We start from the raw sequence: 23413 nt of genomic DNA on the forward strand, positions 1-23413 counted from the left end.
AAGATGGCCATCACAAAATGGGCACCCCCATGTCATCACAAGATGGCCACCACAAGATGGTCACCACAAAATGGCTGGCAGGGAAGGGCAGTTGTGGGTGATCAAGCCGGCAGGGGAGGGTAGTTGGGGGCGAGATCAGGCCAGCAGGGGAAGGCAGGGCAATTTGGTGCTTTCAGGCCACAGGGAAGAGCAGTTAGGGGCGGCCAGGCCTGCAAGGCAGGGCAGTTGGGGGCAATCGGACCAGCAGGGCAGGGCATTTGGGGTTGATCAAGCTAGCAGGAGATCAGTTAGGCATCAACCAGGTCAGCAGGGGATCGGTTAGGGGGCAATCAGGCAGGCAGGCAAGTGGTTAGGAGCCAGCAGTCCTGGATTGTGAGAGGAATGTCCGACTGCCCATTTAGGCCCAATAAACCGGCAGTTGGACATCCCCTGAGGGGTCCCAGATTAGAGAGGGTTCAGGCCAGACTGAGGGACACCACCCCCCACTCATGCATGAATTTTGTGCACCGGGCCTTTAGTTTTCAAATAAAACAGGTTTATATCATAAGCTGAGTTAATTATTTTTTTCGGTGAGATAATATATTTTATACTTAATTTCCTTAATATGAGATTAATCAAACTTGTTATCAAGACCATCCTTTATTTTGATGTAAATGACACACTTTCTGTTTAATCACCTATTGTCTATAACCATTGTCTTTCTGAAAATTGTTCCTGAATTAAAGGAACACAATTTTTCTCTCTGTCAGTGAATAGCAGTAATTTTCTGAGTGTGTATTTGAATAATGATAATGTGACTTCCCATTTCCCAGCCAGGTGGCAGGGAAGTTGTAGACTGTATAACACTGCTTGGCTCTATTATGTTGACCTTTATATGGTTATTCATTTTTTTATTTCAATGCAAAGGAAATTTTTAGATGTTAAGTAGAAATCACTGATTTAACTGAATTATCCTTTAAGGTGCCCTTTATTTTTCATAGGATGAAGTTACATTATGCATCTTATGAACCAACTATAAGAGTGTTACTTGAAAAGCACCACACTTTATTGAGGCAGAAAATGCTCACCTCCATAGAAAGAGACAGAGCTGTTGAACAGGTAAAAAGACTGTCAAAGGTACCCCAGAATGTTTTTTATCCATGTATTTTTTATGACAAAATTAGAAGGAATGGTTTTATGTCTGAGATAAATACAAAAAGTATCCCTCAATTGTCATATTAGAAAAAAGATTCATTTGGAAACATTCAGAAAACTATTTTATCAATTTTAAACCTGTAAAGGTTTTTATTAAATTAAATATTATTGAATTAAAGCAAAATTTTACAGGAAATTATTAAAGTATAATTAGAGAAAAAACTCAAAGTATAAAATAAATGTTCATCTATAATAATAAAAGCATGATATGCTAATTAGGCCAGACGTCCTTCTGAATGACCTTCTGGGTGACTTTCTGGACAAAGCTGGGGGTGTGAGGAAAGCCCAGGTCCTGGGTTCTATAAGGAAGCCAGTGCTGGCAGCTGGTGGAAGGAAGGCCTACTCTTCCATGAATTTTTTGCATCGGACCTCTAGTAATCTACAATATAAAAGACAAACATGCAAATTGACTGTACCTTTGCTATGCTGCAAGCCACGCCCACCAACCAATCAGAGCATCCATATGCAAATTAACCCAACCAAGATGGCGGCCGGCAGCCACAGAGCTGAAGTGAGCAGAAGGCTTGGTTGCCCCAATGATGGAGGAAGCCAAGCTTCCCGGCCGGCTGCTGCCTCCTCTCAAGGCAACAAAGTTTCAATTATAGAAGGTAAATAAACCCCAGATACCTGCTTCCAGTTGCCATAGCCACAGAGCTGAGCGAATAAAAAAGAACAAAAAAGGCAAGGCTGGGAGCTTCAGTTGGCAGAGGGCTTTGTCAGTCTGAAAACAGCCATCAGTCCCTCACCCAGGCTGGCCAGGCACTCCAGTGGGGACCCCCACCCTGAAGGGGGTGTGGGCAGCCTGAAAATGGCCCTCAGCCCCTCACCTAGGCTGGCCAGGTACCCCAGCAGACCCCCCACCCTGATCCAGGACACTCTTCAGGGCAAACAAGTCAGCCCTCACCCGTGCACCAGGCCTCTATTCTATATAATAAAAGGGTAATATGCAAATTGACCCTAACAGCAGAACCACTGGGAATGACTGGTCATTATGACACACACTGACCACCAGGGGGTGATGCTCAATGCAGGAGCTGCCCCCTTGTGGTCAGTGTGCTCTCATAGGGGGAGCTCTGCTCAACCACAAGCCAGGCTTACGGCTGCCAGCACAGCGGTGGTGGTGGGAGCCTCTCTTACTTCCTCAGCAGCACTAAGGATGTCCAACTGCAGCTTAGGTCTGCTCCCCGCTGGCAAGTGGACATCCGCCAAGGGCTGCCGGGCTGCCAGAGGGATGTCTGACTGCCAGCTTGGGCCTGATCCCCCAGGGAGTGGGCTTAAGCCAGCAGGTGGACATCCTCCAAGGGGTCCCAGACTGCGAGAGGGCATAGGCCGGGCTGAGGGACCCCCCGCAAGTTCACAAATTTTTGTGCACCGGGCCTCTAATTATATAAATAAATGGAAGATGGAAGAATAAAAGGGAGAAGTAAATATCTCCTCAAAGAAGAATTCTAAGTAACAAATGTGTAATTCTGTACATAACTAAACATATGGTGTTTTTTGTTGGTGTAATCATATGCAATGAGGGATGAGATACTTTTTTTATCTTTTTAAGGTTGAGTTTTTAATTTAAGTCTATTCTTCAGGAAATATAGGGAATTGGTATGCCACCAAACTAAAAAATAGTCTTAATTATAATATATTTAATAAAACAAGGAATCTCTATGGGTGGAAAATTAGCTAAGAGTTTTAGGAATAATAACAGTCTCTTCATATTTTATTCCCCAACTAATACCTACCTCATGTTTTATGAACATAAATATTAATTAAGTTGTTGTGAAGCAATTTCAACAGAGGGAAGTGTCTCTTAAAGTAGAAATCTGAATATTGATTATTATTCAGAGTGTGGGATGAGTATTCTTAATTCAGGAAACTATGCTGTAAAATTAATGTTTCAGCCTTAGCTAGGTGGCTCAGTTGATTGGAACATCATCCCATACACCAAAAGGTTAGGGTTGATTTTAGGTCAGGGAACGTACCTAGGTTGTGGGTTTGATCCCTGGTCATGGTATATATGGGAGGCAACCAATTGATGTTTCTCTCTCTCTCTGCCCCTTCCTTTCATTAAAAAATCAACAAAAACATATCCTTAGGTGAGGATTAAAAATAAAAATAAAAAAAGTGTTTCAAATGCTTAACTATAATAGGTACTTAATATTTGCCTATGGAATTTAATTTAAACTCAATATTATATTTTTCTTTTGTTGTGATTTATTTTGTAAAATTTTAAATATATAAGACTTAATTCAAGAGAGATTAATAAGTTTTTTATATTTTACAATCAATACTTAAACATTGCACTTTTAAACCTTTTTTGCGTCAGTTTATAACCCCATATTTTTGGATTTTTTTTTTTTTTTTAGCTCTCTGAATGTCAAATATCATCAAGGCTTGTGGAGCCAGTGCCGAGTTTCCAAGCTACTAAAACTAGAGGTAAAAGTATAATGTGATAAAACTATATTTTAATATTGGTTGGTGATTTCACAACCTTACCATAGCTCAAAATCTTAGAGATCTTTAAAAGTGAATAAATCATATGTTAACTATTTTACAAATTAAAATGTTAATGAAAAGACCAAGAGGAAGTATTGATGTGAATCCATATAAGTTAATTTTAGAGAAAAATATGAGTAAACCAAATGGGAGGATTTCTGGGTATGACAGAGTATCTGGTACCAGACTAGTCTTCTCCCCAAAATAACTCTAAAACTAGACTATATATATATATATATATATATATATATATATATATATATATATATATGGTAACTATGTTTAACCATTGGAAAATAGCACAAGTCACAGAAGGCAAATGATAGAAGGAAAATGTATAAGTCCAGCTCCATTGTCAACATGACTTTGTGCCTGGGGAATTTTTCAAATCAGCTCCATGGAAATCAAGAAAGGTGGGGCAGGTCTTCAGGAACTGGAAAGGCGAGTTGTGATAGCAACTAAAACACATGGGAAAGGGCACCAGATAAGTGGGTCCTGCAATGAGCAGTAGCTCCGCTTGTGAAGGAGTTGACTACAAATCCTTAGTTGATGGCTGAACAATACATGCAAGACTGACTGAGACTTATCCAAAGAGGAGACCAGAGGTTCTAGAGGTCAGCCAGCAATGGGGGACGTGGAGTTCTCGCCACACCTGCGTGGAAAGACTTCTTTACCAGCCTGTAACCTGGGATTACCATTCAGCATCCTGTGGCCACCCTCTAAAATAAAAAAAACAAAGCTTACACCAAGTTCTTAGAAGAAGTAGAGATTAGAGTTTGAATCTTGCCAAGTGAGAGAACCTTGGGCAATATTTGGCGCTTTCCATGGATCTACCATACAAAGTGTAAAATCAAGCCTTGAAATTCAAGGGGACCAAAAAATTAAACTGTGTGCCAGAAAAAAAAAATACCCTTCAGAGGAAGACAGTTCAGATTATTTATGACCTCTCACATATATTTCTCCGTATTTAATTAAAATGTTCTAGTCATATTGTAGAAACATGAAAATATGAGCAACAATCAAGAAAAAGAGCAATAAATGGAAATCTACACTGATACAGCTCAGGTGTTAGATTTAGCAAATACAGATATTAAAGAGGCTATCTATTTATTTTTTTAAAATATACTTTATTGATTTTTTACAGAGAGGAAGAAAGAGGGATAGAATTTTAGAAACATCGATGTCCGGAATTGAACCTGAGACCGTTCAGTCTGCAGGCCAACACTCTATCCACTGAGCCAAATTGTTTAGGCCTAAAGAGGCTATTTAGAATGTGGTCAAGGATTTACAAGAAAAGATGACATCAATAAGTGAAGAGATAGGGAATCTTGGTAGACAAATGGAAACAAAAAAAAAGGAAATAGAAATTCTAGTACTGAAAAAGACAACTACAAAGAAAATTGTATACTTATCAACAGATTGCAGATTACTGAAATGCCAGTGAATTTTAAGAGATAAATAAAAATAATTGTTCTAAAGAAGAAATAGGAAAAAAAAATAAAATTTATCTATTTAACAATATGTAATTAGATTCCCAAAGGAGAAAAGAATGAGAATGGGGCATCAGAATATTTAAACAAAAGATTTAAACAAGAGAGAAAAGACATGTATAATAATAAAAGCATAATATGCTAATTAGACTGGATGACCTTCTGGATGAAGCTGGGGCTGTGAGGGCTGAGGCAAACCGCTATCGGCTGTGAGGGCCGAGCCCCTTGCACACATTTTGTGCATCAGGCCTCTCATCCTATATAATGAAGAGGTGATATGCAAATTGACCCTCATGCCCTCGCACAAGATGGCCACCCCCATGTGGTCAAAGATGGCTTCCACAAGATGGCTGGCAGGGGAGGGTAGTTGTGGGTGATCATGCCAGCAGGGGAGGGCAATTAGGGGTGACTGGGCCTGCCAGGGAGGGCAATTGGGGGCGATCAGGCTGTCAGGGGAGCAGTTAGGCATCAATCTTGCTGGCAGGGGAGTGGTTAGGGGGCAATCAGGCAGGCAGGCAGGTGAACAATTGGGATCCAGCAGTCCCGGATTGTGAGAGGGAATTCCAGCAGTTGGACATCCCCCGAGGGGTCCCAGATTGGAGAGGGTGCAGGCTGGGCTGAGGGACACCCCCTGCCCCAGTGCACAAATTTCATTCACCGGACCTCTAGTATTACATAAAGGAAAACAATAATACAAATAAAGGCTGATTTCACATGAGAAACAGTGATAGCTAGGAACAATGAAATGACATCTTTAAAATGTGGCAAAATTTTGTCCTAGTAGGTTTGGCTAAGTGGATAGAGCACTGGGCTGCAAACCTAAGGTCCCAGTCCCCTCAAAGGCATGTACCTTGGTTGCAGGCTTCCCATCACCCTGCATGAGGCAACAAATTGATATGTTTCTCTCTGTCTTTCCCTTTCTCTTCCACTCTCTAAAATCAATGGGAAAATATCCTTGGGTGAGGATTAAAAATAAATAAATAAAATAAAATGTGACAAAATTTTAATTCAGAATTTTCTATACAACAAAAATATTCTTCTAATATGAGGGTGAAGAATAGACATCCTATCTAATAATAGCCAAACATGGTAATTAACCATACCTTCACTATGCCTCCCATTGGCTGATCAGCAAGATATGCAAATTAACCGCCAACAAAGATGGTGGTGATGCCAGAAGCTGTTTGCCTGCTGCCCGGGACCGAATCCCGCAAGCCCCAGGAGCCACCTGCCTGCCGCCTGGGACCCGATCTGGTCCCAGGCCGCTGGCGGGCCCCGGTGGCCCTAGAAGCCTCCAGATATGGCAGTAACTCTATCAGTAAGCACTCTGAAAGTCAGTGGCATAAATGCACCAATTAAAAGACAGATCATGAGGGTGAATTAAAAACAAAACCCACTTTAAATATAAAGACACATGTAGATTAAAAGTAAATGAATTAAGATGCAACCTGTTTTGCTCAGTGGATAGAGCATTAGCCCGTGAACTGAAGGGTCCCAGGTTCGATTCTAGTCAAGGGCATGTACCTCAGTTGCTGGCTTGATCCCCAGTCCCTATCAGAGCATGTGCAGGAGGATACCAATCAATGTGTCTCTCCCTTCCCCTTCACTCTCTCTAAAATTCAATGGAAAAATATCCTTGGGTGAAGATTAACAAAAACAAAGTAAATGGATTAAGTAACATTAAAGAGATTATAAGAAAAATATATTCCAAATTTTGTTAGTTGTATAATGGTTATGTTTAAATTATTAACACCTAAGAAATTGGGTGAAGGGTACATATAATATGCTGTAGTATTTTATAGTTTTTTTTTACATGTATGAGATTATTTCAAATTAAAATATTAAAAAATTAAAAATTAATAAAATAATAATTGAAATATATCTGCATTACATGAAAAATCTCCTGAAAGCTTCTAGCATAATTTATTAAATTGTGCTAAAATTTACAAGGGTTCAATTAGAAAATATCTTAATTCTAAATGATATAATAGAAAATATATAATAGTGCAGTTATAAGCACTTATCTGAAAATAAAAATTTAAAGAAGTGAATTTAAAGAAGGGATTAGCCCAGCCGTGGGCAATCTACGGCCCGCGGGCCGGATCCGGCCCATTTGAAATGAATAAAACTATTGAAAAAAAAGACCGTACCCTTTTATGTAATGATGTTTACTTTGAATTTATATTAGTTCACACAAACACTCCATCCATGCTTTTGTTCCGGCCCTCCGGTCCAGTTTAAGAACCCATTGTGGCCCTCGAGTCAAAAAGTTTGCCCACCCCTGGATTAGCCAAAGAAAATATATGCACAACCCATGGACACAGACAACAGTATGGTGATGGCCAGAGAGAAGTGGGGGGCAAGAGCTGGGTAAAGGGGGCAAAAGGGGGGAAATAGGGACATCCTATATCCTATCTAATAAAAGAGAAACATGCTAATTAGCGTACATCTGCTACCCTTCCCATTGGCTAATCAGCAAGATATGCAAATTAACTGCCAGCCAAGATGGCGGCCGGCAGCCAGGCAGCTTGAAACTAACATGAGGCTTGCTTGCTTCAGTGACGGAGGACTCCAACGTTCCCCGCCTGCCGCTGCCGGCCTCTGAGCTTGCAGTTTGAAACATTCTTACAAATACAGAAGCTAAATAAAACCCCAGAAACCTGCTTTCAGCGAGCCAGGATCTCAGAGCTGGAGTTGATACAGTGTTTCGATTATAGAACACAAACAAACCAGATACCTGCTTTCAGCAGCAGAGGCCTCAGAGCTGGAGCCAGAGCTAAAGCTGGCCCAGAATAAAAAAAGAAAAAGAAAAAAAGGAGCGGTTGGGAGCTTTAGTCACCTGCCAGCATGAAAACAGCCCTCAGCCCCTCACCCAGACTGGCCAGGCACCCCAGTGGGGACCCCCACCCTGAAGGGTGTGTGACCAGCTGCAAACAGCCATCATCCCCTCACCCAGGCTGGCCAGGCACCCCAGTGGGGACCCCCACCCTTCAGGGCAAACCAGCCGGCCCCCACCCATGTACCAGGCCTCTATCCTATATAGTAAAAGGGTAATATGCCTCCCAGAACCGGGATCAGCAGAGCTGAGAGGCCTCCTGGCACCGGGATCAGTGTGACAGGGTGCAGTGCCCAAACCCCCTGATCGCCCTGCGGCTCTGTGTGTCACAGGGGGCGGGGCCACAACCTCCCTATCCGCCTTGCTATGTTCGTGACAGGGGAAGACGCCCCAAACCCCTGATCAGCCCTGTTCTGTGCCTGATAGGGGGGAGCTCCCCAACCCCCTGATCGCCCTGCGGCTCTGTGTGTGACAGGCTGCGGTGCCCCAACCCCCTGATCGGCCCTGCTCTGTGTGTGACAAGGTGCGGCGCGCCAACCCCCCCCCCCCCCCCCGCCCCACGGACCCTGCTCTGTGTGTGATGGGGTAGAGCCATAACCTCCGGATCGGCCCTGCCCTGAGTGTGACAGTGGCGGTGCCCCAACCCCCTGATTGGCCCTGCTCTGTGGGTGATAGAGGGCAGCGTCCCAACCCCCTGATCCGCCCTGCTCTGTGCGTGACAGGGGGGAGCTCCCCAAACCCCTGATTGGCGCTGCTCTGTGCGTGACAGGGTACGGAGCCCCAACCCCCCTGATGGGCCCTGTTCTGTGTGTGACAGGGGGCAGCGCTCCAACCCCCTGATTGGCCCTGCTTTGTGTGTGATGGGGGAACTCCCTAACCCCCTGATCGGCCCTGCTCTGTGCGTGACAGGGGGTGGCGCCGCAACCTCCCCATCGACCCTGCCTTGAGTGTGACGGGGGGCGGTGCCCCAACCCCTGAATCGGCCCTACTCTGAGTGTGACTGAGGGTGGCATCACAACCTCCCGATCGCCCTGCTCTGTGCATGACAGGGGCGGTGCCCCATCTCCCCAATTGGCCCTGCTCTGAGCCCGACCAGGGGCTGCACCTAGGGATTGGGCCTGCCCTCTGCCACCCGGGAGCAGGCCTCAGCCAGCAGGTTGTTATCTCCCGAGGGGTCCCAGACTGCGAGAGGGCACAGGCCGGGCTGAGGGACCCCTCCCCCCCGAGTGCACAAATTTTTGTGCACTGGGCCTCTAGTAATAATAATAAAAGGCTAATATGCAAATTGACTGAACGGCAGAATAGCCGGTTGCGCACTGGCCACCAGGGGGCAGACGCTCAATGCAGGAGCTGCCCCCTGGTGCTTAGTGCACTTCCATACGGGCAGTGCCACTCAGCCAGAAGCTGGCTCATGGCCGGCCAGCACAGAGGTGGTGGCCAGAGCCTCTCCCACCTCTGTGGCAGCACTAAGAATGTCCAACTAACGGTTTGGGCCCGATCCCTTAGGGGCCTAAGCCTTTAGTTGGGCATTCCCTGAGGGTTCCCTGGCTGCCAGAAGGATATATGACTGCAAGCTTAGGCCTGATCCCCTGGGGAGTGGGCCTAAGTCAACAGGTGGACATCCCCCAAGGGGTCCTGAAATGCAAATGGGTGCAGGCTGGGCTTAAGGATCCCCCACCCCCAAGTGCACAAATTTTTGTGCACCAGGCCTCTAGTTTTAATATAAATGAAAGCTGAGAGATTTTGTTGCAAGCCATTTTGAAATACAGTAAATACTAAATGATTTTCTTTGTGCTGAAAGAAAAAAATGCCACAAGGAAATTCAGATCTACAGAATTGAATATTGAGATTTAGAAATGCTAAATTATGGTTAACATAAAGATTGAGTTTTTCTCTTCTTAATTTTCATAAAAGAAAATGACTGATAAAAATTAGGTAATATTTATTAGGCTTGTAAAAGATAAAATAATTTTGGGGTGGTGCAAAAGTTCTATATCTTGAGCTGGGTGGTTGTTATATGCTAACTTCTCTTTGATAAAACTTTTCCAACTCTATGCTTTAAAAATATGCATTTCATTGTATGTAAACTATACCTCAATGAAGTTGATTTAAAAAAGAATGATGGGAAACTCTAAATAATAGAAAGATGTTGAAATGGTGAATTTTCTTAATAAACATAACTTCCTGTTATTTCCAGATGACTATTCATTATATTCTCTAATTTATTAAAGTTTAAAAGAAATATGTAGCATTAGTATATTTGAAATGTTTTACTTATCCTTGGTTCAGTAGTTCCTTTCCTAAGATTTTATGTTAAAGCAATATCAGTTATGTTCAGTGATGCCTAAAGAGACTACTATACACACGTATATGACTGTTTATTGCAGTCATATCTATAGTAACAAAACAATACAAGCAATCTTAACCTTTAACCACAAGTGAATGTCTAAATATAGTTGGTCATACAATACTAAAAAGCCTTTAAAAATCATGCATAAGGAAATGCACATGTATTATCTTAACTTAATATAATGTTAAGAAATAAAAAACATTGATATAGTATGAGGGCATGTCTTAAATATATGCATAGAAAAATGGTTGGATGATGCGCAAAAATGTTTACATAATTTTCTTTATGTGATTATTGTCTACATTTTTTGCCTACTGCATTTGCATATGTATGCCTATTTAAATCAAACAATTATTTGTCTTAGATGTAGATCACTTTTAAGTATATAATTTGATATAAATATGAAAGATTAATATGAAACTGTTATAATCTTAGGAACTTTAACTCCCAAAAATTCTGAAAAAGAATAATAAAAATGGCTTAAAGGTTGAGGAACTTTGTGCACTTGATTGGTGCTAATCTCTAAGGCTATATTCAGCTCTAATAGTTTATGATTTTACGTGTTTATTCTTGACATCTCTATTAAAATAAACTAATGGTTTACAGATAACTCCTTTAAGAAATTATCTCTTGATATTTAATTTAATTAAAAAATGGAACACATTTCATGTTTTACTAAGCTGACATTTATAAGTTATTTGGGAGATCAAGTTTGTAATTATATTTTTATCTGTGATATTTTGAAGTGGCTTTTGATCGAAGGGAATAAGTTCCTATCCAACATGAAGAAATAAATTCTTTTAGTTGAATATTTCTAATTACCTGCATAAAATTAACTTCTTAAATCCTGTACTGAATATTTTTTTGGTCCTTGCAAACATGCACTCTCCTTTTAGACATGGGACTTGCAATGCCTTTGCAATAACTTTTCCTCAGCTTCTGGTGTCTGCATTTGACTGTGTGATCTCATCATCTATCATCACTCTGATTGCCTGATCCACTTGAAACCTTGCTTAGCTAGGGATTATAATTGGAAAAGATGTTGGATTTATTGGTTAAGTGGTTTGTTCCTCATTTAAAGCCTGTTGGCCTTCACAATAATTTTCATATATTTAACACCCTCCCTCTCCTTTCACTGATTTTAGTTTATGTTTTGTTTTTTTTTTAAATCCTAACCCAATGAAATGTTTTTATTGATTTTAGGCAGAGAGGAAGAGAGAGAGAGAGAGAGAGAGAGAGAGAGAGAGAGAGAGAGAGAGAGAGGAGAGAGAGACCTGCAGTGCAGTCTGGGCATGTGCCCTGATTCTGATGGGTAATGGAACCCGATAACTTTCAGTGCCACAACATCCAGGGCTTAGTTTAATTTTTAAAATATTTTATCAATTTGTTTTCTTTCTGTCATCTATATATTTACTTTGGGCAGAAGTTCTCCAGATTAAAATTGAATTCACTCTATAGTTAGGGAACAATTAATTGTCATTTATGCTGAACTTTGGTTGGGAAAAGACAAATGAATTTTTATTTAATTCAAATTTAGGGAATAAGACAAATATTGGACTCATCTGGAGTAATATTATTAAAAAATTTTAAACATGCCATGATATTGGATGAATCAAAGTAGAATGCTAATCATATTATTTATTTGAAATCAGCTTGTTGCTTAGAAATACAGGGGGAAACTATATCTATTTAGACATGGTATATATGGAAATATATGAAAAGAAAAGAGATTTTTCCTATCACTTTTATTTTTCCCTCAGATGATTCCATTAGGAATGTTCTTTTTTTAAAAAATATATTTTATTGATATTTAACAGAGTGGAAGGGAGAGGGAGAGAGATCAGAAACATTGATGGGAGAGAAACATCGATCAGCTGCCTCCTGCACACTCCCCACTGGGGACGTGCCTGCAACCAAGGTACATGCCCTTGACTGGAATCGAACCTGGGACCCTTCATTACGCAGGCCGACGCTCTATCCACTGAGCCAAATTGGTTAGGGCAGGAATGTTCTTTATGTCCAAGAGTTTAGAGACCAATTTTACAACTATATTGGAATATTGTCCTGTTTTTTTTTTTTTCTTTTCTGGTTTTCTCAACATCTAGAAGCATGCTAGTAGAGAGTAGTATTTTATTAATACATTATTCTTTTTTAAATCCCTTATTTATTATTTAGTTCCATTTGTGAAATTTTGTTGTTGCTTATCATACTCTCCTTTGACCCTCTTCAACTTTGTTTATAAGCACATGAAACCTCATGATAACAGGAATTTGGATATAATGTTTTGGAGATTGGCTCCTATGCTTACTAGCTGGCTTGCAATGCCATTTCATTAGCCTTGCAGGAGTGCCATCTTGCATTTTTGGTAAATGAATTTGAGACTTCACTTACGACATTTTGGTATGGTTTCAATATTATTAGTTTAAAACATGTATCATGACTTTGGCTTTCATATTTTTTGTTGTATTTCTTACAGAAAAACAGCATGCATATTAATGACAAATGTGCTATCTTGTAGCTATTCCTGGCTATGAAAAGGAATTTGTACCAGAAGGTCCTACTCAGAGAGGTCTTCGTGAAGCTAGGGAACAATACAAAAGTAAAATCAGGATGAAAGATAATAGAAAGGTATGATATTTATTTTTGTCTCCATTAATTTACACTTGACCCTCAGATCTCCAGGTCCACCAACTCATAGGGCAGTGATGGCGAACCTATGACACGCATGTCAGAGGTGACACGTGAACTCATTTTTTTGGTTGATTTTTCTTTGTTAAATGGCATTTAAATATATAAAATAGATATCAAAAATATAAATCTTTGTTTTACTATGGTTGCAAATATCAAAAAATTTCTATATGTGACACGGCACCAGAGTTAAGTTAGGGTTTTTCAAAATGCTGACTCGCCGAGCTCAAAAGGTTCGCCATCACTGTCATAGGGTATCATTATTTTACTGGAAAAGGAGTTTAGAGCTTATGTACACTGAGCCCCTTGGTGTAGGGATAGAAAATGAATGTCCTCTAACATTATGTAACTAGTTCATTGAGGGACACACACTGCTTAGTGGCGAGGACGGCTCAGTGAACCACTCTGCCATATATTCCAACTTAAGCACAACCATGTCTGCTCATCTGCTCATTTTTTCTGCTTAAAATTACCTCTCTCCAAAAGAAATAAATCCTAGATCATTCCTTATTTATTTTTTCATTAGAGGCCCAGTGCTTGAAATTTGTGCAGTTGAGGGTGGTCCCTCAGCCCAGCCTGTGCCCTGTTGCAGTCCAGGAGCCCTTGGGGGATGTCCAACTGCTGGCTTAGACCCACTCCCTGTGAGGAGTGACCTAAGCCAGCAGTTGGACATCCTTAGTGCTGCTGTGGAGGCTCCCGCCAATGCCGCTGCCCTCGCCAGCCATGAGCCCAGCTTCTGGCTGAGTGACACTTCCCCTGTGGGGACCAGCAGGAGGCATCGCCTTCATTGAGCGTCTGCCCCCTGGGGGTCAGTTTGTGTTGCAGCTACTGGTCATTCTGCCGTCGGGCCGAAACTGGCTCTCTAACATCCCCCCGAAGGGTCCCGGATTGTGAGAGGGCACAGGCCAGGCCAAGGGATCCCACCAGTGTATGATCGGGGCTAGAGAGGAATGCATTAGGTTGGCCAGCTGGGAAGGGACCTCAGGTGGGCTCCAGGACATGTCTGGCCAGTCTTGCTGAGTCCCGATCAGCAGGACCCCAGCAGCAAGCTCACCTACTCGTCAGAGCATCTGCCCCCTGGTGGTCAGTGCATGTTATAGTGACTGGTTGACCAGTCGACTGTCTGCCCCCTGGTGATCAGTGCATGTCATAGTGAGTGGTTGAGTGGCCTTAACATATCATCAGAATATTACCCTTTGATTGGTTGAACAGACGACCAGACGACCAGACACTTAGCATATTAGGCTTTTCTTATATAGGATATTATGTCTTCAAATTTTCTTAATCTTCTTTAAAAGTAGAATGGAAATAATTATATCCCATTTAAGAATATTCTTATAGTCCAGCCAGTGTAGCTCATGGTTAAATGTCGACCTATGAACCAGGAGGTCACAGTTCGATGCAGGCTCAGGGAACATGCCCAGGTTGTGGGCTCAGTCCCAGGTAGGGAGCATGCAGGAGACAGCCAATCAATGATTCTCTATCATTGATGTTTCTGTCTCTTCCTCTCCCTTCCCCTCTCTGATATCAATAATGAAACAACACATCCATATTAAAAAGAATCTCCTTATAATGAGTGCCTTTGCCTTGTAATCAGGCTGATAGTTAAAATCTTCTGTACTATTTACAGAAAAATTGGTATTAAAAATGTCTGGTCAAAGAGAAAAAAAATGAGGAAGAAAGAAAACCCTGTGAGGGGTTTTAGTTTCTTCTTATGAAAATTGCATAAAAATCTAACTGAGGTAATGAATTTTTTTCACAAAGTAGTTGTTTTCTTTGAGTTCTAAAATATCTGGCATTCATTTAAAAATGAACACATTTACATTATAATATATTTTAGCAATAGTTCTATAAAAACAACAAATTGTTATGAATTCAAATACTATAATAAATCATTTACTTAGCTAATATCAATAACATTTCCCGCTCAATGGTATGCATTGGAATTCAGTATTATATAATATCTGTGTGGTTTTTTGTTGTTGCTGTTGTTGTTGTTAATCCACACCCGAGGATATTTTTCCATTGATTTTTAGAGAGAATGGAAGAGAGAGAGAAAGACAGAGAGAAACATTTTTGTGAAAGAAACACATCGATTGGTTGCCACCAGGACGAGCCCTGACCAGGGTCAGGGCCAGGGAGGAGCCTGCAACCAAGGTACGTGCCCTTGACCAGAATCAAACCTAGGACCTTTTGGTCAGCAGGCCGATGCTCTATCCACTAAGCCAAACCGGCTAAGACTATATAATATCTGAATAAAATGCAGACTAAATGCTTTTGGGTTACGAAAAGGCTTTGATAATTTTTTTTTTTGGTGATATTCATTTTAGTATTTTACTATCACTGTTACTACTATTAACTTATGGATTATCCTTTATTGGTACCACTAATTTATGGTATCTTTGGTAGATCTTTGGAAGCTTCCAGCTTCCCGATGCCAACAACTTCCCATCAGGGCAGACCTTACCTCTTTGCCTCCATAACCTTTCCCACTCCTCCACCTGCCTTAATTTGAGTCTCAGCCAAATGCAAGCAGTGCTGTTGGGATGACGGTTGCTGTCAATAAGTAGTGCTTGTTCTTGTTTGGGTAAATTTTGTTTATCTACACAGAGGTTAGGAGTTCAGGTAGCAAATAGTGCACTCAGAACAGTAAAGATAATGGCGGTGAGGATTTAGGTGTGATGACAGCGATTGTCATCGGCAGCACTTTCATCTCCTAATGGCATCCGCATTCTTTCAGGTGGTAAATCATACTTAGAAATGATTTCTTGATTCGTTTCCTAAGTGCCATGGCTTGTAAGACTTTTCAATGTGCCATTGTATTAAAGAGAAGCAGAATAGAAGAATTCCATGTAGATTTGAATAGTTTTAAACAGTAATATTTATGTGTAGAATTTATTTTTCATTGTGAAGAGATAAACAGATCATACAGCATCCACTGTAATTCAAATGTGTTGTTTAATGACTCATTAAGTGTGTAGCTTACAATCACAGTTCTTATACATTTCAATTTTTATGTTAAAAATCTTCCATTCACCTAGTGTCCGGACCTACATATTCAGTGATTTTGCAAGAAAAGAGAAAAAGCACCACCATTGAAAGTATATCAAGAAACTGGGAAGAAAATTAAGAAAGATAAGGGATTACTAACTTGTTCCTTCCATCCTTTTACTGCCTGATTTAATTCTTTTTTTAAAAAAAAATATATTTTATTGATTTCAGAGAGGAAGAGAGAGGGAGAGAGAGAAACATCAGCGATGAGAGAAAATCAGTGATTGGCTGCCTCCTACATGCCCCCTACTGGGGATCAAAAGAATATTACTTTTTAGCCTTAATGTAGAACTGTCATAACTTCTAGTATCCTTGCATACATTAACTATCATAACCCTTTTCCTTCAGCATAGCATCTATTAACATACTGTAGCATGAATTTCGGTAGGAGTTGTTTAAGAGTATGAATTGCTTTGAAGCCTAATCTGTACTTGAAACTCTCATCTACCAGCCTGCAACCTGGGTATGTGCCCTTGACTGGAATGGAACCCTGGACCCTTCAGTCCGCACGCCGACTCTCTATCCACTGAGCCAAACTAGTTAGGGCCTGAATTAATTTTAAATATATTTTTGGTTGGCAGTAGCCGATTTGGCTCAGTGTTGGCCTTAAGACTAAAGGGTCCTGGGTTTGATTCTAGTCAAGGCATGAGTCTAGGTTGCAGGCTCGATCCTCGGCCCTGGTCACCGTGCATGTGGGAGGCAACCAATTGATGTGTCTCTCTCACATTGACGTTTCTTCCTCTCTGTCGCTCTCCTTCCCTTCCAGTCCCTCTAAAAAATCAATGGAAAAATATCCTCAGGTGAGGATTAATAAAAATAAAATTAGAAAATATTTTTTTTGGTTGGAGTACAAACATGTCTTTTTAAATGAAAACATCCTACCTAGATGAATACACTCCCAGATGCAAACATATTTATGTTCTTATTATATATTTCTGCTGGGAAACATGTTTTAAAGAATTGTAAAGATATTATCAAGAAAACATAGATATTTCTTCTCCAAATAGATACTAACAGAGGATATGTTGTGAAGGATAAACATTGCAATATATACGATAAAGTTTTCAAAATATTTCATAACCAATTTTCAAATGTTGTTAAAAGATAAAAGAAATAAATACCATGGAATACATATTTTGGGAAATATTCACATTATTTTGTACTTAAATTAAATATTAACATCTTATTATAGGAACAATTAAAAAGCTTATACAAACTAAAATTTTTAGATTACTCACCCAGGCAGCAGGGGTTTAGTAATAGTTATTCAGAAATTATTTTAAGAAAAAAATTACCTAAAGTTCAGGTGTTTAGATTTTAACTTCAATTACTAATTTAAGTTATATTATTTTTAATCAATTAGTTTTATGTTTATTAATAAATAATTTGTTATCTAAAAATATACATGTATCTTTTGCTAAGTGAGCAAAAGAATATTATTTTTTAGCCTTAATGTGGAACTGTCATAACTTCTAATATCCTTGCATACATTAACTATCATAACCCTTTTTCTTCAGCATAGCATCTATTAACATACCGAAGCATGAATTTTGGTAGGAGTTGTTTAAGAGTATGAATTGCTTTGAAGCCTAATCTGTACTTGAAACTCTCATCTACCACTTATTTTATTACTTGTACAAAACTGAGAAAATCCTAAACTTCTATGCTTCCAACTCTATAAACTGGGGAGAATATTATGTGAGTCAAAGGATTTTTGTCACGATTTAATGGTATATGTAATATGCCTACCATACTACCTATTTATAATTGATACTTATGAAATGATAGTGTTTCTATAGAAGAGATTATTTACCCGAAGATAAATAATACTTAGTTGTTAATGCTACTTCATTCTTTTGTGTGAAATATGATATAGGTAACACTGAATAGAAGTTCATTAGACTTCTAGTCATTCCTTGTAACCATTTTTTGGGTTATTTTATTATACATCAGATGACTTGAATAATTAGGTAATGGCTTTCTGTGATTGTAGGTATGGTTTTCCTAATTCAGATTACATACAAACAGAGATATGGAAATTAGAGCATTATGGTGGCTAATTTGCGATGCTAATGTTTGCACATTTCCTGTTATATGTTAGAACGCCATTAGGTTCATAAAAATTGTAAACTCCTCTCAATTCTTTAGGGGCTTTAGTATATTTTGATTCACTTAATGAAAATTTTAAATATTATTTAATATATTTATTATGACAGTTACTAGTGATTATATAGATTACAGTTTAAATATAATGAAAATATGAAGAAAAAAAACAGTTTCTTCAGCTCTGATATGACAGCGTATAGCATCATGATGTGCTATGCCACCCTGGTTATGATGATGGCATATTTCAAGAGCAGTTCAATGCTTTTACATGCTGATGCTTTGCATTTATTAGATGAAATTTAGCTGCATTTTGTATAGTGTTATTGAATATTGCTCTGTAGTTATTATTATTTTCTTGCCTAAAGTATCTCTGTGAGTTTGGCATCATCCCAAGATCTGGTCGACAGTTTGCCAGTAATTGTGAATATTACATTAAGATGTTAAATCATTCTATTTATCAGACATAAAGTTGCTAAAATGGAAATTAGTTTTGCATGTTTTAAAGTTTAGAAATATGGAAGGTATTAAAAACTCTATAACCATGTGCAAATGGGAATTTTAATGCATATAACTTTATAATAATGTTGAGTGTCTTCAACAGTTGAAATAATTTATTAAAAATCCCTAAGGAGATATATTAATCAAAATATTTATTCATAAAATCCTGCCATGTTAAATACATAAGGATTAGCCAACTTGTTTATAAATCTGTTCTGAGCAGAAAATCAAATAAGTGGAAATATATTATTGCACTAAATATATTCTGCTTACATGAAAACAAGCAAATATGAATCAGAATAAGAGCAATTAAGAAATGCTAATTATTCTCAGGTTTTTTTCTCTACTATTTATTTTTAATTATGCCTAAGCATGGATTATTTAGAAAATACATAAATGAGATTACAATAAAAATGCTCAGGATTTTGAAAACCTCAGTCAGTACAATATCTACACTATATTTCAGAATAACACTTTATGGAACATTATGGATTTGTGCATTGAATGTACAATAATTTAAAAAGAAAATACTTTCTAGTAATATTTAATTTAAATGTATTATGTGCATATTTGAGTATAACATATAAATTACATTAATTATATATTATATGTTGATAAAAGAACGTAATATATATGTAGTCTGCAGTTTGCTTTTTTCATTTGGTGTTTTGTTTCTAAGATTGTTCCATATTCCTTATATAGCTTATTTGAAAATATTTACTTTTTATATTTTATTAATGAGGCACACTAAGGTTGTTTCCAAAGTTTTAATTTAATAAACAGTGCTGCCATGAATATTCTTGTACATCATTAGGTGCACATATGCAAGATTTTCTGAAGTATACTAATCTAGGAGTGGAGTTGTTGGATCATTGGGGATGAGGATTTTACTAGATAGTGTCAAATGCTTTTCCAAATTAGTTGAATGAATATGTTTACAGATCCACAGTTTTTATTACTTTCAACCAGTGGTCGGCAAACTCATTAGTCAACAGAGCCAAATATCAACAGTTCTTTTTCAAAATAGACTCGCCCAGGCCGAAAACTGACTTCTGCGCATGCGTCACAAAGTTTCAATCGCACTGTACGTGCACCCGCACGTGGTATTTTGTGGAAAAGCCACACTCAAGGGGCCAAAGAACCACATGTGGCTCGCAAGCCGCAATTTGCCGACCACAGCTTTAAACCATTTCCAGAACTTGGTATTACCAGGGTTCTTGATTTTTGCCAATCTAATGAGTAAAGTTGCTATTGGGTCTTAATTTTCATGTTTCTGATTAATAATTAAATTAAACATTTTCTCTTTTGTTTATAAGCAATTTATATGTTAGGTCATAAATTTTGCTCATTTTTTCCATTAGATTATTGATCTTTTATCTGCAGTGCATTTTAGAAATTAATTTTTGATCAGTTAAATGAATAGTAGATATCCTGCCCCAAATGGTGACTTATATTTTCTATTTTTATAGTGTCTTTTATTGACTAGAAGTTCTTCATTTTGTCATGTTTTACAACTAAAGTATAGATAATTTTTATTTTTTAAAAAGTAACTCAAAAATTTTTTTCATTGTAATGTAGTTGAATTTGTCAGTAATTTCTTATATGGTAAAATGTATTGATGCTAGATTCTATCCTATGTTTGTCTTTTATCAAGTTAGTGTTCATTTTTAAAATCATAAATGAATGGATCATTTTATATTTAAGTGTTAAGATTTTGTTTTATCATGAATTAATATTTAATTCTTTGCTTGGAGATGGTTTTCTCCATTAATATTTTAATGTGGTAAATGGCATAATAGATTTTTGAATGTAAAAATTTTCTTCCATTATTAGGCTGAAATGACCTTATTCACGTGTTACCTGATTTATATATCACTGGATCTAATTCAATGTTATTTTCTGACAATGGTTACTTCTATTTTATGAAGAAATTTGGCATTTAGTGTTTTTTGTTTTTTTTTAGTAACTGTCTTTTTATAATTTTGGTATCATTGAATGTGTTGGAGAATATTCCCCTCTTTGTCTCTGCTTTGAAAGAGTTTTTATATTGTGTAAGACCTGTTCCAAAATGTGTGGTCGAAATCTTAAAACTAATAGGAGTTGTTATGCATTTATGGGAAAATTTTATTCTATTGAGGCAGATCTTTAAATATAATTGAACTATACAGGTTATTTTTTCTTCAATCAATTTTTGTTATTAATGAAAATATTTACATGAATATGACAATTGTATCTTAAGTTTCAAATTTATCGTAAAGGTATTTGCCATATTTTTATCTTTTAAATTTCTAATAGAGGCATAGTTATATTTTTTATTTTTTATAATATCAATTTCTCTCCCTCCCTTTTTAGAGTTACCCCACACACCACCTCTTCCAATCACTTATCTGTCTTCCTGGAGATATATGAATTTATTGGTATTTTTGATGGTACAAGATATGAACTTTATAATTCTCTATTATATGCCTATTTTTTCTTTACTTACACGTAATATTTTAAATTTTGTTCAGTTTTAAGTATTTTAAGATTTCCATTATTATTTATAATTTGACCTATGGTTTATTTAGAGAGAATTTTTTAGTTGTATATGTGCATGCATTTGGAGTTACCTTTTTTGGTTGTTATATATTTCTGTTCTGAAATAAATCATAGAGCACATCGTCTGTATGAAATAAAAAATGTTGGGAGTTGCTATGGCAGAGATTTTCTTCCTGCTCTTAAAGCTGATGAACAAATGATAGTTGCATTATTGTAATCCCTGTGAACAATACTGCTTCCTCAGTTAATACAAGCTAAAATAAATTATACATTCATCTTATCAAACATTAAACAACAGTTAAAGCAATATACGTTGGTTTACAATTTTCCTTCATACTGTATCTCAGTTGCCTTGTTGCCTAGCATGTGACATATTTCCCACTGGTATTTGTAATGCATGTCAAAGTGGCAGTGATGTTTATTGCTTTCTTTTGGAACTTAATGTTCATGGTTAGAAAAAAACCTGGATAAATGATGCATTTGATCTGATGATGAAGGATAAGAGCAGTGATATGTACTGTTTGGAATAATCCATCACAAGACACTGTCAGATAATCCTAGAGTGTGTGCTCATGCTTTCTATGCCTTATTTTTCTTCAGAGACGGATATTACCCATTTTTGATATGACAAAAAGAGAGCAGAGGAAAATGGGTTGCCATCTGAAGCAAACATAAGTGCATTATCACTCAAAAAATGTGTTATTGTAAACTGGTAGGCACATATACACATTTTTATTTTAAAAGAAAAAGGCCGAGAAGGGATTTTACAATTTACACAGCAATGAAAATGTGACTATAGGAATCATGTGAGTTTCTTTAATACTCTTGAAGAAATTACATGTTTCCCAGGGTAATTCTGTGCAATCATATATTGAATTATTCTTTGTTACATAAGGTTCTCATTCTTTTAATAACCTAGTGCCCTTATAGAGTTTCTAGAAACATTAGATATTTGGTATAGAATGACTTCTAGGTTAATTTTCAAAACTTTTTGTTAGCTTAACTTTTTTTTTTAACAAAAGCAATCATGCTTTTCCGTTGGTAATTAAAAAAATAAAACAATACCTGTAAGCATGCATATTTACACACTCACATATTCAGAACCACCAGGCTGTTTATTTGGTACATGGGTAGGAAAATCAGAAATGGTACCAGATATCACCGAGCCACTTCCCAATTACGCAATTTATCATTTTCGTCCCCAAGATACAAGATTTCTGTAGGCTGTGAATTTTCCTCTTTGGCTGAGATGGAGTTAATGGTTCCTAGATCAAAGCTGGGCCTGGGTACCATCTGTACCAACCTGGTACAAGCCTGAAGGGGGTCCATGATCTCAGAGCCTCAGCCTCCAGAGGTCAATATAACTTCTACATCAGCAGCCTGTCTATGATGTCAGCTCAAATTTTCTATGCACTTCCCCTTCCCTGACCCAGCTCTTATCTATTAGAGGGGGGCTGTCTTCTAACCAGTTCTTCTTTCACCATGATGTTGATTCAAACACTAGAGGAAGTCTATATAATTTCTTAGTACATTAATTAACTAGTGAATTTTAAAAATCCAAAATCTTATTTTATATGCTGATATAGAATTTTACTGTCTTAAATGTGGTGCTATTCAGTCTCCAATTAAAGGAAACAGGATTTCCTGGAGAAATATTTGATACTTTAGCTGGAGTGGGGAACATATGTAATGAGCCTGGAATATGTTATAATGTCAGAAAGCAAAAGACAAAAACATGTGGGCATACCAAAAGGACATAGATCATAGGTGTTAATCTGAAGAAGCTACAAATGACCAAAGCTGTGACAATTTGAACAAAATAACATCTTACTGTATTATAACTCCAAATATAAAATATATAGACATGAGTCAATACTGGTATAAATAAATATAAACAAATGGTTAAGTAAAAGAGAAGGGAAAGATATTCATTATAGAAGGATTCCAAAATAAGAACATTTTCCATGTCATTCAATGTTGTTCCACTATATCAGTCTTAGTAATTAGTACACCATTACTTGTGTGTAGCATAATTTATTTGGAACATACATTTTGATATTTATGTTTTCTTTTTTCTCTCCTTACTATAGTAATTTTTAGCCACTTAAACCCTTGCATATGTATCTTTAGTCAGTAACCAGTTTCTGAGTAAGGATTTTGTGGTTGTAGCAG

General features: G+C 37.9%; 1 protein-coding gene across 1 annotated transcript in view; it reads left to right on the top strand.

Annotated features, from left to right (window-relative positions):
* Nucleotides 1-23413, top strand: part of SPAG16 (sperm associated antigen 16) — a 640972-nt gene that overhangs the window by 40285 nt on the left and 577274 nt on the right. The window contains exons 7-9 of the mRNA XM_081095737.1: nt 981-1098; nt 3555-3624; nt 12879-12988. Coding sequence (XP_080951863.1) covers nt 981-1098; nt 3555-3624; nt 12879-12988 — 298 coding nt within the window. The remainder of the gene's footprint in view (nt 1-980; nt 1099-3554; nt 3625-12878; nt 12989-23413) is intronic.

Source organism: Myotis nattereri (assembly GCF_964212035.1).
Source record: "Myotis nattereri genome assembly, chromosome: 7".
In the NCBI taxonomy this organism is placed as follows: Eukaryota; Metazoa; Chordata; class Mammalia; order Chiroptera; family Vespertilionidae; genus Myotis; species Myotis nattereri.